Genomic DNA, 16,529 nt, shown 5'->3' with positions numbered 1-16,529 from the left:
ATGAAAAACGGATGCAAATGGATGAAAAAACGGATGAAAAATGGATGAAAAAACTGTTGTCAACTGATGAAAAAACGGATGTAAACTGATGAAAATGGATGAAAAAAACTGCTGTAAACTGATGAAAAAACAGATGAAAAACAGATGTAAACTAATGAAAAAACGGACGTAAATGGATCTGTTTTTTTCTTTGAAAAAAAATGACAGAACTGCTGAAAAAAAACGTAACGCCCGTGTGAAAGGGGCCTAATGAGGGGCAGTGGGGGTGGGGTAAAGGAAGGTAAGTAGTGTATTGTAAGTGTAATGAGCGATCTCAATGATACAAAATATCGAATAGAAGTGGCATGTAAAGTAATTCCTTCCAGCCCAGCAAGTTCTCTCCCCATAAATAATAACACATTTCTGTCCAAGTAAAATAATGAGACACCTCGCATCAAGCAGCATCAAGCAGCGTAGGTGATAATGAACGGGCGCCGACGGCGAACAATTAGAATGCGTCTGGAAAAGGACAGGAATGTGTGGCTCTGCGGGGACCATCCCGCTCACCTTCACAATGAATGACTGTTCCTTCTGCTTTATATATTCCCCAACATTTTATATTTTACATGCAGAACATGGAACTGTAATCCCCATTTTATAACAGACAGCAATCCAAAGACGATGGAGTGACACCATAGATTCTCACATTATAAGGTGACAGATGTCACATGACCTCCGGGGGGGAGTGGTCAAAATGGGCATCTGAGCCATGGTTTTACCACCCTCCAAAATAACAGCTAGATGGCGCTGTTCACATGCATCTTTAACTCAGATGCAGTATTTGACACCTGGGACTGCTTGTCAGACTCACCAAGTGAGTTCAATGGGGACGCGCCACCTGCAACCCCCCCCACCTGCAACCTCCTGGGGCACTTCATAGGCTGCAGAACCATTCATAGGTCGCAACAACACAGCCTGCGCATGCGCAGTGGGGGGCTGGCTCTCACGCCACATGGAGTCACAGCCGGCTTCCAACCATCAACATGGCGGCTCTGAGGATCAGAAGACTTCCAAAGAATCGGTCAGACTCACCCATTGAGTTCAATGGGGCTGCCCCACGATGTAATGCACAGGACTGTGACCAGGGGCGGACTGACAACTCATGGGGCCCCCGGGGCAATAGGGGATCATGGGGCCCCTGTGTCCTTGCCCACACTCAAACCACACCCAAAAAAGCCTGTGAAAGGTACCAGGGGCATCTCATGGGGCCCCCTACTGACCCTGGGCCCTCGGGCAGCGCCCGAGTGCTCAAATGGTCAGTCCGCCCCTGACTGGACGCAGTAGTGAAGCATTATCACACTTCACCATGAGTGGGGAGCTTCAGTGCGCAGTGGGGAGCTGGCAGTCCAGCCACATGGAGTCCCAGCCGGCTTCCCACCATCAACATGGCGGCTCTGGGGACCAGAAGACTCCCGAAGAACCGGCCCAGATGAGGAGAGCGCTGGATCCCTGCACAGGTAAGTGCGCATTTATTAAAAGTCAGCCAAGTCTTTCTTTGTAGCTGCTGACTTTTTTTCAAAAACAACTGAAGATCCTCTTCACCTTTTCAAAACAAATGAAAAGTTGAACGAACACCATACGCCTCCTCCTCCTCCGTACTGAATCACACTGATGCGACCTATGCGACTTGCGACACACAAAGCCACATATTCATGTTAATGCGTGCCACTTTAATCGATGCGACTTAAAAAAGAAGTTCCTGCGCTACTTTTCTGCATCTTTGGTGCGACTTCAGTGCCACACACTGCAAGGTTAAAACCACAAAAAGTCGCAAGTCTTAATCTATGCAGCTTTCATACAACAGTATGCGACTCCAGAGGGTTTAACAAATGATGACTGATCTGCATGTTCATGAGGGAAAGAAGGATTTGATCCCCTATCATTCAGCAGGATTTCTGGCTCCCAGGTGTCTTTCATACAGGTAACAAGCTGAGAATAGAAGCAGTCTCTTAAAGGGAGTGCTGCTAATCTCATTGTGTTACCTGTATAAAAGACACCTGTCCACAGGAGCCATCAAACCATCAGATTCCAAACTCTCCACCATGGCAAAGACCAAAGAGCTGTCCAAGGATGTCAGGGACAAGATGGTAGACCTACACAAGGCTGGACTGGGCTACCAAACTATGGCCAAGCAGCTTGGTGAGAAGGTGACAACAGTTGGTGCAATCATTCACAAATGGAAGAAACACAAAACAAGTGTCAGTCTCCCTAGGTCTGGTGCACCATGCAAGATCTCACCTCGTGGAGTGTCAATGATCATGAGAACAGGGAGGAATCATCCCAGAACTACACGTGAGGATCTTGTCAATGATCTCCAGGCAGCTGGGACCACAGTCACCAAGAAAACAATTGGTAACACACTACGCCGACAAGGACTGAAATCCTGCAGTGCCGCAAGGTCCCTCTGCTCAGGAAAGCCCATGTCCAGGCCCGTCTGAAGTTTACAGATACAATATGATTCACAACAACATCCCTGATCAAAGGAGCTTACAATCTAAAATATATTTTTACACTGGTGATACCAACGTGACTGCACAACGGCTCCTACAATCCGATGCAGCAAGGCACCGTGGGCAGTGAAAGGGTTACAAAGACTACAGAAACTGTTAGCAATGTCAGGAAGGAAGAAATGGATCTGTAGGCCACATCCTGTTACTGTGACCCACTCCCTAATCTCAGGGACACACTCGCAGGCTCTGTCCTGAGGATGACAAAGTGCAGCAAAGTCCTCGCTGCGACCAGGCTGCCCCCTTCTGGACAACTCTCATGCTTACAGCTCTGTCTGCCATCCATGAATTGGGATGGATGGGTTCGGGGTGAAGTGGTGCACCTGTGTCATTAAGAATTGATCCAGTGTGTGTAGTTGGATAAATGAGCCTTGGAGCGCGCCGCGCAAATTCAATTGTGACTATAAAGGGCCCCATTGTACGACGTTATGTTGTGTCACACAGCCTGAGAGAGAATATGCAAATGTCACAGAGAAGTTATAGAACCGATACAAAGAAAATGCACCATAATAAATAAAAACATAGTATATAAAGCAAAAATATATTGTATACCTATCTATCTATTATGCCTCTACTACGCCTCTCTATCCATCTATTATCTATCTCTCTATCTATCTATCTATCTATCTATTATCTATCTATTATCTATCTATCTATCTATCTATCTATCTATCTATCTATTATCTATCTATCTATCTATCTATCTATCTATCTATCTATTATCTATCTATTATCTATCTATCTATCTATCTATTATCTATCTATTATCTATCTATTATCTATCTATCTATTATCTATCTATCTATCTATTATCTATCTATTATCTATCTATCTATCTATTATCTATCTATCTATCTATCTATCTATCTATCTATTATCTATCTATCTATTATCTATCTATCTATCTATCTATCTATTATCTATCTATCTATCTATCTATCTATCTATCTATCTATTATCTATCTATCTATTATCTATCTATCTATTATCTATCTATTATCTATCTATTATCTATCTATCTATTATCTATCTATCTATCTATCTATTATCTATCTATTATCTATCTATCTATCTATCTATCTATCTATCTATCTATCTATCTATCTATCTATTATCTATCTATCTATTATCTATCTATTATCTATCTATCTATTATCTATCTATCTATCTATCTATCTATCTATTATCTATCTATCTATTATCTATCTATCTATTATCTATCTATTATCTATCTATCTATTATCTATCTATCTATCTATCTATCTATCTATCTATCTATCTATCTATCTATCTATCTATCTATTATCTATCTATATCTATCTATCTATCTATCTATCTATCTATCTATCTATTATCTATCTATCTATCTATCTATTATCTATCTATCTATCTATCTATTTATCTATCTATCATCTATCTATCTATTATCTATCTATCTATCTATTATCTATCTATTATCTATCTATCTATCTATCTATCTATCTATCTATCTATCTATCTATCATCTATCTATCTATTATCTATCTATCTATCTATCTATCTATCTATCTATCTATCTATCTATCTATCTATTATCTATCTATCTATTATCTATCCATCTATTATCTATCTATCTATCTATTATCTATCTATCTATCTATCTATCTATCTATCTATCTATCTATTATCTATCTATCTATCTATCTATCTATCTATCTATCTATTATCTATCTATCTATCTATCTATCTATCTATCTATCTATCTATCTATCTATCTATTATCTATCTATCTATCTATCTATCATCTATCTATCATCTATCTATCTATCTATCTATCTATCTATCTATCTATCTATCTATTATCTATCTATCTATCTATCTATCTATCTATCTATCTATCTATCTATCGATCTATCTATTTAGGAACTCTGTGGGGGAGATGTACTAAAATGGGTTCACACAGAATCTGCTGCAGCTGTGCATAGTAGTCAATCAGCTTCTAACTTCAACTTGTTTAATTACACCCGGGTCACAAATGTGCAAATTGCATGTCAAGTCACACTCCATTGTCCCCTATTAGAGCGGTCATATCGGTGCGGTTCCTACTTGGTCAGAACCGCACTGATTTCTATAGTAGTACATGTGCTACTTTTGTTGCGATTTGCATATACATCTGTGTCAGATGTTTTGCAAATCGCAACTGAAATCGGCAGGTCACCCAATTTTGAAATCATGCAACTTCACTGTAAGTCAAAATCAGCTTTGATGTGACCGGGGTGTTAGGGTCCTTTCACACTGAGCAGACAGGTTTAGCGGATCCGCTTGCTCAGCGGGGGATCTCTCTGCTGATCCACACTGAGAAAGCGGATCACAGGTGTGTTTCGGCTCCGCCGCTGCAGAGCGGACACGGAGCAGCTCGCTCTCTTCAATGGGTGGTCGGATGAAAATGGACCGCCTGTCCATTTCTATCCAACCCGATCCGATGGACAGAAGGGGAATTGGATACCCACCTGTCCCTTTTTTGCGGGTTGGATCAGATTGGATGGACACATGTCTGTTTACACCTACCACTCCATAGAGGAGAATGGAGGTTCCGATCGGGTCCACCTGAAAAAGTCAGGATATCCATGTGAAAGAGGCCTTACACCCTGGTCACATCAGGTGTGACTTGGCATGCGATTTGCATGCCACGCGACTTGAAAATCGTATGCCAAGTCACACCCTATTGTCCGCAATTGGAGCGGTCATATTGGTGCGGTTCCGACTTGGTTGGAGCCGCACCGATTTCAAAAGTAGTACATGCACTACTTTAGGTGCGATTTCCGTAGACATCTGTAGCAGATGTCTTACAAATCACACCTGAAATCGGCATGTCCCCCAACTTTGGAATCGTGCGACTTCGCTGTAAGTCTCACGATTTCAAAGTCAGGCTAGATGTGAACGGGGGCTTAAGCTTTGACAATAAGTGCCCGGTCATACCAGTGCGATTTCAGGTTTGATTTGCGAATTGAAATCGCATGTGAAATTGAATCTAATGAATGTGTATGTCAGTGTCTTAACATGTGCGATTTGCTGCAGCGCGATTTCTAAAGTATTATTATACAGGATTTATGGCGCCAACAGTTTGCTCAGCGCTTTACAATATAACGGGAGACAATACAGCAACAATACAGTTCAATATAAGAGGGATAGGAGGGCCCTGATCCTGGGAGCTTACAATCTAGTTCTTGCATTACTTTTTCTGCCGTTTATTGCGATTTTGCATACACAGAGAATCATGAAAATCGCAACGCAAATTGCAAGAAATTGTTGAACATTACATAGTTACATAGTTAGTCTGGAAGAAAAAAGACAAAAGTCCATCCAGTTCAACCACAGAAAAAAAAAAAGTTATACTCCTACACCCACAGTTGATCCAGAGGAAGGCAAAAAAACCCCAACAAAGCACGATCCAATTTGCTCCTGCAGGGGAAACAATTCCTTCCTGATCCCCCGAGAAGCAATCGGATATTCCCTGGATCAACTGGACCTATAAATATTTTTACACGTCTTCCAAAACTGGAGCTGAAATCGGACACAAACCGCGCGATTTTTAAACAGTAGCGCTGTAACACTTGACTAAAACTTGGAAGCTGATTGGCTTCTGTGCAGAGATGCACTGGATTTTGCACAGTTCAGTTTTAGTAAATAACCTCCTAAGCAGTGGCGTCCCAAGGCAGGTGAGGGGGGTGCGCGCCGCACGGGGTTACACCGGACCCACTCCATGAAAAGCTAAGCTGTAAAGCAAGCTGACGATCCCCGCAGGATGGATCAGATCTGCGGATTGGGGAGCATAATGGATCGGACTCCGAGCCATTATGCTCAATCCGCAGATCCGAACCATCCTGCGGGGATCGTCGGCATGCAACCTATACGGGGTGACACCGGACCCGCTCCACGAAAAGGTAAGTTGTAAAGAAAGCCGACGATCTCCGCAGGATGGACCGGATCTGCGGATTGGGGAGCATAATGGATCGGAGTCCGAGCCATTATGCTCAATCCGCAGATCCGAACAATCCTGCAGGGATTGTCGGCATGCAACCTATACGGGGTGACACCAGACCCGCTCCACGAAAAGGTAAGTTGTAAAGAAAGCCGACGATCTCCGCAGGATGGATCGGATCTGTGGATTGGGGAATATAATGGATCGGAGTTTGATTCATTATGCTCAATCTGTAGATCCGATCCATCCTGCAGGGATCGTTGGAGGGGTGTCATCACACCGGGTGACACCAACCCTAGGGATGCCCCTGCTCCTAAGTACCGAGTCTGCATCTGTAATCAGTAAACGTCAGATGGCTATAATATAGTACAAAATCAATTTATAACATGTCCCATCCTCAATAAATCAATCCCTTGGCTATCCCTCAATACAATCATCTACAGATTTTGCACATAAAAAGTGCATTTAACAGTTTCTTAACAGAGACCATTAAACATCTCTACTTCTATCCCCAGAGAAGAGGGCCTGACCCAGCAGCAGGACACGAGAATACAACAAAACCTGATATGCACCTTGTCCACGTGTTAAAATGCAGCCTAGTATATCAACAACAGATCAATGCAACTGATTGTGTTTAAAATGTTAACACAAATCAATCTATGACCATGAAAGAATAAAACTATGTGAAAGAGCTGACAATCTATACGCTGAAAAAAAAAAATTAGACACAGGGGTATTAATGGATCCCCTTCTTAAAAAGTGCTGAGAAACTAAAGATTCTTGGTTTGTATTACAGAATCTATAAACTGCATGGAAGGCCTAGTTATCAGCGCTTTTGCCCAAGATTCACATAGGATTTAGTTAGAAAACAAGTGAATCTTGGGTGAAACCATCTATAAACAGACCCGTATTGTCAATGCAGTGTTTCTAGACCAGTGGTGGCGAACCAATGGCACGCAGAGCCCTCTCTGTGGGCACGCGAGCCAAGTCGCCCCAGCAGCTGAGCATTATAGGGGTCATGAGCATGCTCAGTAAGGAGTAGTGGTGACAGGCAATGAAGTCACAAGCCGCGACTCATTAGCCGCAACTCGTCCGAGCTTTTGCATGGCCGGTCAGTGCGCTGCAAAGGAGATATATATATATATATATATATATATATATATATATATATATATTGGACTACCTGTGAGTTTTAATACATTCGTTTTTATTAACACAAGATTATAGCTTGTGCTGGTGGTCAGTGGAACTTTACCCCCTTGTGTTGGTGGTCAGTGGAACTTTGCCCCCTTGTGTTGGTGGTCAGTGGAACTTTGCCCCCTTGTGTTGGTGGTCAGTGGAACTTTGCCCCCTTGTGTTGGTGGTCAGTGGAACTTTGCCCCCTTGTGTTGGTGGTCAGTGGAACTTTGCCCCCTTGTGTTGGTGGTCAGTGGAACTTTGCCCCCTTGTGTTGGTGGTCAGTGGACCTTTGCCCCCTTGTGTTGGTGGTCAGTGAAACTTTGCCCCCTTGTGCTAGAGGTCAGTGGAACTTTTCCCCTTTGTCCTAGTGGTCAGTGGAACTTTACCCCCTTGTGTTGGTGGTCAGTGGAACTTTGCCCACTTGTGCTGGTGGTCAGTAGAACTTTGCCCCCTTGTCCTAGGGGTCAGTGGAACTTTGCCCCCTTGTGTTGGTGGTCAGTGGAACATTGCCCCCTTGTGCTGGTGGTCAGAGGAACTTTGCCCCCTTTTGTTGGTGGTCAGTGGAACTTTGCCTTCTTGTGCTGGTGGTCAGTGGAACTTTACCCCTTTGTGCTGGTGATCAGTGGAACTCTGCCCCCTTGTGCTGGTGGTCAGTGGAACTTTGCCCCCTTGTGCTGGTGGTCAGTGGAACTTTGCCCCCTTGTGCTGGAGGTCAGTGAAACTTTACCCCTTGTCCTGGTGGTCAGTGGAACTTTGCCTTCTTGTGCTGGAGGTCAGTGAAACTTTACCCCTTGTCCTGGTGATCAGTGGAACTCTGCCCCCTGGTACTGGTGGTCAGTGGAACTTTGCCCCCTTGTGCTGGAGGTCAGTGGAACTTTGCCCACTTGTGCTGGTGGTCAGTGGAACTTTGCCCCTTGTTCCAGTGGTCAGTGGAACTTTGCCCCCTTGTGCCGGTGGTCAGGAGAACTTTGCCCCCTTGTGCCGGTGGTCAATGGAACTTTGCCCCCTTGTGCCGGTGGTCAGGAGAACTTTGCCCCCTTGTTCCGGTGGTCGAGGGAACTTTGCCCCCTTGTTCCGGTGGTCAGGAGAACTTTGCCCCCTTGTTCCGGTGGTCGAGGGAACTTTGCCCCTTGTGCCGGTGGTCAGTGGAAGCTCTGTTATTGTGTTTTTCTTTTAAGACAAAAGATGTTAATGTACGGGTTGTTTTTGCTAAACTAAAACCTCAGTATTCAGGTGTAATTGCAGTGTTGGCACGCTGTGATAAATACGTGGGTTTTGGGTTGCAGTTTGGGCACTTGGTCTCTAAAAGGTTCGCCATCACTGGTCTAGACTCTGGCACCCAGGGAACTTGCCTCAGGTCGTCTACTGAGTCGCTCTTGGGTCTCCATTGAAATATGGAGATGATACATTGTATGCATTATACAGTTTTGAAACATTGTATCTATTTATCTACTTTTAATCCTTTAAAAATAATAAATTATAATTAAACATAATATTAAATAATAATTAAAATAATACATCTACTTGTAAAAAAATAATCATAAATATTTATCTACTTTTCAATCCACTCTCTCGATTATTTTGTCATCAGAATGTGATATTTTAGACCAATTCATTTCTGTTCAGTAAAAAAAGAAAAAAGAAAAGATTGTATTGGTGTTAGATTTGATCCAAAATGGTCATCATGAAATCCTACCAGCACTTCAGCATCTGAATCTGTGTGCCCAGAGGGGGCCCAGATCTAATAGGACCCTAGAACTACCTTTAAGTTAACTTACTATACAATGACATGGGTCAGTACCATGCAGCACAAGCACTGGTATACCTGTGTGCCTAGAAGGGCCCCTGGTCTATTAGGACCCTAGAATCACCCCTATACAATGACATACTTTATACAGGTTAGTAATGTACAGTACAAGCACTGGTATACCTGTGTGCCTAGAGGGGTCTTTGGTCTATTAGGACCCTAGAATCACCCTTTACAATGGCATACTGTATATAGATTAGTAACATACAGCACAAGCACTGGTATACCTGTGTGCCCAGGGGGTCCCTTGTCTAATGCGACCCTAGAATCCCCCCTATACAATGACATAGGTAAGTATCATACAGTAGAAGCAGTGGTATACCTGTATGCCCGGAGGGGTCCCTGATCTATAGAATCCAAGAATTACCTCTGAGTTAGCTCACTATACAAAGACATATATAAATCAGTACCATGCAGCACAAGCACTGGTATACCTGTGTGCCCAGAGGGGTCCTTGGTCCATAAGGACCCTAGAATCACCCCTATACAATGACATGAATTAGTCACACACAGCACAAGCACTGGTATACCTGTGTGCACAGGGGGTTCCTAAACTATAGAACCCTAGAATTACCCCTATACAATGACATAGGTCAGTACTATACAGCAAAAGCACTGGCATACCTGTGTGCACAGGGGGTCCCTAGTCTGTTAGGACCATAGAATCCCCCTATACAATGACATGGATTAGTCACACACAGCACAAGCACTGGTATACCTGTGTGCCCAGAGGGGTCCTTGGTCCATAAGGACCCCAGAATCACCCCTATACAATGACATGGATTAGTCACACACAGCACAAGAACTGGTATGCCTGTGTACTCAGGGGGTCCCTAATCTATAAAAACCCTAGAACTACCCCTATACAATGACATAGGTCAGTACTATACAGCACAAGCACTGGCATACCTGTGTACTCAGGGGGTCCCTGGTCTGTTAGGACCCTAGAATCCCCCCTATACAATGACATGGATTAGTCACACACAGCACAAGCACTGGTATACCTGTGTGCACAGGGGGTCCCTAGTCTGTTAGGAGTAGGACCCTAGAAGCACCCCTATACAATGACATGGATTAGTCACACACAGCACAAGCACTGGTATACCCGTGTACTCAGGGGGTCCCTGGTCAATTAGGACCCTAGAATCACCCCTATACAATGACATAGGTCAGTGCTATACAGCACAAGCACTGGTATACCTGTGTGCACAGTCTCTGTTAGGACCCTAGAATCCCCCCTATACAATGGCATGGATTAGTACCATACAGCACAAGCACTGGTATACCTGTGTACTCAGGGGGTCCCTGGTCTATTAAGGTCCCTAGAATCCCCCCTATACAATGACATGGATTAGCCACACGCAGCACAAGCACTGGTATACCTGTGTACTCAGGGGGTCCCTAGAATCCCCCCTATACAATGACACGGATTAGACACTCACAGCACAAGCACTGGTATACCTGTGTACTCAGGGGGTCCCTAGAATCCCCCCTATACAATGACACGGATTAGACACACGCAGCACAAGCACTGGTATACCTGTGTACTCAGGGGGTCCCTAGAATCCCCCCTATACAATGACACGGGTTAGACACACGCAGCACAAGCACTGGTATACCTGTGTACTCAGGGGGTCCCTAGAATCCCCCCTATACAATGACACGGGTTAGACACACGCAGCACAAGCACTGGTATACCTGTGTACTCTGGGGGTCCCTAGAATCCCCCCTATACAATGACACGGGTTAGACACACAGCACAAGCACTGGTATACCTGTGTACTCAGGGGGTCCCTAGAATCCCCCCTATACAATGACACGGATTAGACACACGCAGCACTAGCACTGGTATACCTGTGTACTCAGGGGGTCCCTAGAATCCCCCCTATACAATGACACGGATTAGACACACAGCACAAGCACTGGTATACCTGTGTACTCTGGGGGTCCCTAGAATCCCCCCTATACAATGATACGGATTAGACACACGCAGCACAAGCACTGGTATACCTGTGTACTCTGGGGGTCCCTAGAATCCCCCCTATACAATGACACGGGTTAGACACACAGCACAAGCACTGGTATACCTGTGTACTCAGGGGGTCCCTAGAATCCCCCCTATACAATGACACGGATTAGACACACGCAGCACAAGCACTGGTATACCTGTGTACTCTGGGGGTCCCTAGAATCCCCCCTATACAATGACATGGATTAGACACACGCAGCACAAGCACTGGTATACCTGTGTACTCAGGGGGTCCCTAGAATCCCCCCTATACAATGACATGGATTAGACACACAGCACAAGCACTGGTATACCTGTGTACTCAGGGGGTCCCTAGAATCCCCCCTATACAATGACACGGAATAGACACACAGCACAAGCACTGGTATACCTGTGTACTCAGGGGGTCCCTAGAATCCCCCCTATACAATGACATGGATTAGACACACAGCACAAGCACTGGTATACCTGTGTACTCAGGGGGTCCCTAGAATCCCCCCTATACAATGACACGGGTTAGACACTCACAGCACAAGCACTGGTATACCTGTGTACTCTGGGGGTCCCTAGAATCCCCCCTATACAATGACACGGATTAGACACACACAGCACAAGCACTGGTATACCTGTGTACTCAGGGGGTCCCTAGAATCCCCCCTATACAATGACACGGATTAGACACACACAGCACAAGCACTGGTATACCTGTGTACTCAGGGGGTCCCTAGAATCCCCCCTATACAATGACACGGATTAGACACACGCAGCACAAACACTGGTATACCTGTGTACTCAGGGGGTCCCTAGAATCCCCCCTATACAATGACACGGATTAGACACACAGCACAAACACTGTTATACCTGTGTACTCTGGGGGTCCCTAGAATCCCCCCTATACAATGACACGGATTAGACACACAGCACAAACACTGGTATACCTGTGTACTCTGGGGGTCCCTAGAATCCCCCCTATACAATGACACGGGTTAGACACACAGCACAAGCACTGGTATACCTGTGTACTCAGGGGGTCCCTAGAATCCCCCCTATACAATGACACGAATTAGACACACGCAGCACAAGCACTGGTATACCTGTGTACTCAGGGGGTCCCTAGAATCCCCCCTATACAATGACACGGATTAGACACACAGCACAAGCACTGGTATACCTGTGTACTCAGGGGGTCCCTAGAATCCCCCCTATACAATGACACGGATTAGACACACGCAGCACAAGCACTGGTATACCTGTGTACTCTGGGGGTCCCTAGAATCCCCCCTATACAATGACACGGGTTAGACACACAGCACAAGCACTGGTATACCTGTGTACTCAGGGGGTCCCTAGAAGCCCCCCTATACAATGACACGGATTAGACACACGCAGCACAAGCACTGGTATACCTGTGTACTCAGGGGGTCCCTAGAATCCCCCCTATACAATGACACGGATTAGACACACAGCACAAGCACTGGTATACCTGTGTACTCAGGGGGTCCCTAGAATCCCCCCTATACAATGACACGGAATAGACACACAGCACAAGCACTGGTATACCTGTGTACTCAGGGGGTCCCTAGAATCCCCCCTATACAATGACACGGATTAGACACACAGCACAAGCACTGGTATACCTGTGTACTCAGGGGGTCCCTAGAATCCCCCCTATACAATGACACGGGTTAGACACTCACAGCACAAGCACTGGTATACCTGTGTACTCAGGGGGTCCCTAGAATCCCCCCTATACAATGACACGGATTAGACACACAGCACAAACACTGGTATACCTGTGTACTCTGGGGGTCCCTAGAATCCCCCCTATACAATGACACGGATTAGACACACAGCACAAACACTGGTATACCTGTGTACTCTGGGGGTCCCTAGAATCCCCCCTATACAATGACACGGATTAGACACACAGCACAAGCACTCTCCTACATAATGTAGCAATCACAACCCAATACTAAGACAACAGATGTAATGCTCGGTGAGTAGCAATGTATATTATATATATATATATATTCGGCTCAGGACTATTCCAAGCAGTTCTTGCCATCTAGGCTCTCCAGCTGTTGTAGGACTGCAAATCCCAGCATACCCTGATACTTGTACAGCAGCTGGATTTGGAATCCCCCCACCCAATCCTATGTAGGGCACACAGGCAGTGGCGGAGGATGCAGCATTGCTGGTCATTCAGGTGTCCCCTACCTGTGCTCATCTTCCTGTGCGGAGAAGTTGCAGCCGTCCCCTGTGCTGCTCAGACCACCCTCCGGGCTCCCCGAACCCCGGCAGCAGCAGCAGCGTCAGCGGAGTGTCAGCATTGGACGGGCTGCAGGCGGCTAGCGCTGGGATTGCAGCATGTCCCCTCCTGCAGGGGAGAGCCGGGACCCAGCACATCCACACAACGACAGCAATCCGAGCTTCTAGTCCACAGGGGTCACGTGTCTGACAACCCCCTTCCCTCCCAGCCGGGGCGATGCTTGGGACTACCCTCTGCACCTACAGATCTCTGCGATCCCTGCGAACTTCCATTGTGCATTGTTAGAGGAAGGAAGAGGGGGGGTGGATGGTGCAGACAGAGCCCACTGCTGAATCTGCTTTGCAAGGGGGGGGGGGGGGGGGGGGTGTGATTTCTTCACTTGTCCATTTTTGGGGTGCAGTGCTTTAACCTTGTTTGGGGGAGGTCTGTGAATTTGGTCCCCTATCTTTTTGTTGTTCTGATGTTTTGAATGTTTCAATGATGTGTGTGTAAATAACAAACAAAATTATATATATAAATATATCAGGGGTGGACTGACCATTTGGAAACCCGGGCACTGCCCGAGGGCCCGGGGTCAGTAGGGGGCCCCATGAGATGCCTCCGGTACCTTTTTCATAGGCTTTTTTGAGTTTGGGCAGGGACACAGGGGCCCCATAATCCCCTATTGCCCGGGGCCCCCATGAGTTGTCAGTCCTCCCCTGATATATATATATATATTTTTTTTTTGTATATACAGTATGTGTATATATATATATATATATGTGTGTCTATTTAATTTTGTTATTTATAGTATATATATATATATATATTTTATATATATATATATATATATATAATTTTTTTGTGATATATATATATATATATATATATATATATATATATGAAAAGTCTGAAAAGTGAACACAATATTGCAGAAATTAGAACAGTCTGGAAAAAATTGAAATGTATCTTTAAAGATGTAAAGTGGCACAAAGATAGGAGCCTGAATCTGCTTTGCAGGGGGGGGGGGGTCATTTGTCTGTTTTTGGGGTGTAGTGCTTTAATATCACCTATCCCCCCCACTTGTTTGGGGGAGGTCTGTGAATTTGGTCCCCTATCTTTTTGTTGTTCTGATGTTTTGAATGTTTCAATGATGTGTGTGTAAATAACAAACAAAATTATATATATATATAAATATACCAGGGGCAGACTGACCATTTGGAAACTCGGGCACTGCCCGAGGGCCCGGGGTCAGTAGGGGGCCCCATGAGATGTCTCTGGTACCTTTTTCATAGGCTTTTTTGAGTTTGGGCAAGGACACAGGGGCCCCATGATCCCCTATTGCCCGGGGGCCCCATGAGTTGTCAGTCCTCCCCTGATATATATATATATATATATATATATTTTTTTTTTTTTTTATATATACAGTATGTGTATATATATATATATGTGTGTGTGTGTGTCTATTTAATTTTGTTATTTATAGTATATATATATATATATATATTTTATATATATATATATATATATATAACTTTTTTGTTTTATATACCTGTATATATATATATATATATATATATATATATGAAAAGTCTGAAAAAGTGAACACAATATTGCAGAAATTAGAACAGTCTGGAAAAAATTGAAATGTATCTTTAAAGATGTAAAGTGGCACAAAGATAGGAGCCTGAATCTGCTTTGCAGGGGGGGGGGGTTCACTTGTCTGTTTTTGAGGTGTAGTGCTTTAACATCACCTATCCCCCCCACTTGTTTGGGGGAGGTGTGTGGATTTGGTACCCTATCTTTTTGTTGTTTTGTTGAATACTTTAATGGTATATATATATAAACAGTCTGAAAAAGTGAATACAATATTGCAGAAATTAGAACAGTCTGAAAAAAAAGTGAATTGTATTTTTAAGGATTTGAAGCAAAACAAGATAAAGGCACAAAGGAGCCCGAATCTGCTTTGCAAAGGGGGGGGGGGGGAGTGTCATTTTTTTTCACTTGTCCATTTTTGGGGTGCAGTGCATTCACATCACCTATCCCCCCACTGGTTTGGAGGTTGGTAAATGTGGCCCCCATCTTTTTGTTGTTCTGTTGTTTTGTTGAATATTTTAGTGGTGTGTGTGTATAGATATATATAAACGTGAATAGAATATTTTGGAAATTGGAACAGTCTGAAAAAAAGTGAAATGTGTTTTTAAGGATATGAAGCAAAACAAGACACAAAGAGGCACAAAGAAAGGAGCCTGAATTCTCTTTGCAGGAGGGGGGGGTCATTTTTTCACTTGTCTGTTTTTGGGGTGCAGTGCTTTAACACAACCTATCCCCCCACATGTTTGGGGGATGATGGTGAATTTGGTCTCCTATCTTTTTTTTGTTTTGTTGAATACTTTAGTGGTGTATATATATAAACAGTATGAAAAAGTGTCAGTTCTGGGGGTTTGATATGAATTTGTACCCTTTTCATTTAGTCCTTTGTTCCTTGTATTGTGTTTGCTAACGAAGGCAATTAGTGCATAGTTCCAAGTGTCAGAATGTCATTGTTCTGGGATCACCGAATAACAATGTGTCATTGTTATTGGACCCCAAGTGTCAATGTGTCATTGTTATCGGACCCCAAGTGTCAATGTGTCATTGTTATCGGACCCCAATTGTCAATGTGTCATTGTTATCGGACCCCAAGTGTCAATGTTTCATTGTTATCGGACCCCAAGTGTCAATGTGTCATTGTTATCGGACCCCAATTGTCAATGTGTCATTGTTATCGGACCCCAAGT

General features: G+C 44.4%; 1 protein-coding gene across 3 annotated transcripts in view; it reads right to left on the bottom strand.

Moving 5' to 3' along the window:
• The window catches only part of FGD5 (FYVE, RhoGEF and PH domain containing 5), a 242,226-nt gene extending 228,195 nt beyond the window's left edge, over positions 1-14,031 (bottom strand). For all 3 annotated transcript variants that reach the window (XM_089663339.1, XM_089663341.1, XM_089663340.1), the window contains exon 1: positions 13,719-14,031. In XM_089663339.1, coding sequence (XP_089519465.1) covers positions 13,719-13,728 — 10 coding nt within the window. In that variant the 5' untranslated portion in view covers positions 13,729-14,031. The remainder of the gene's footprint in view (positions 1-13,718) is intronic.
• Between the last annotated feature and the right edge of the window lie 2,498 nt (positions 14,032-16,529).

Source organism: Staurois parvus, unplaced genomic scaffold (assembly GCF_062004578.1).
Source record: "Staurois parvus isolate SC_StPar_1 unplaced genomic scaffold, SC_StPar_1.0 ptg001670l, whole genome shotgun sequence".
Classification (NCBI taxonomy): Eukaryota; Metazoa; Chordata; class Amphibia; order Anura; family Ranidae; genus Staurois; species Staurois parvus.
The sequence above is the reverse complement of the archived record's forward strand: the minus strand, read 5'-3'. Positions and strand labels throughout refer to the sequence as shown.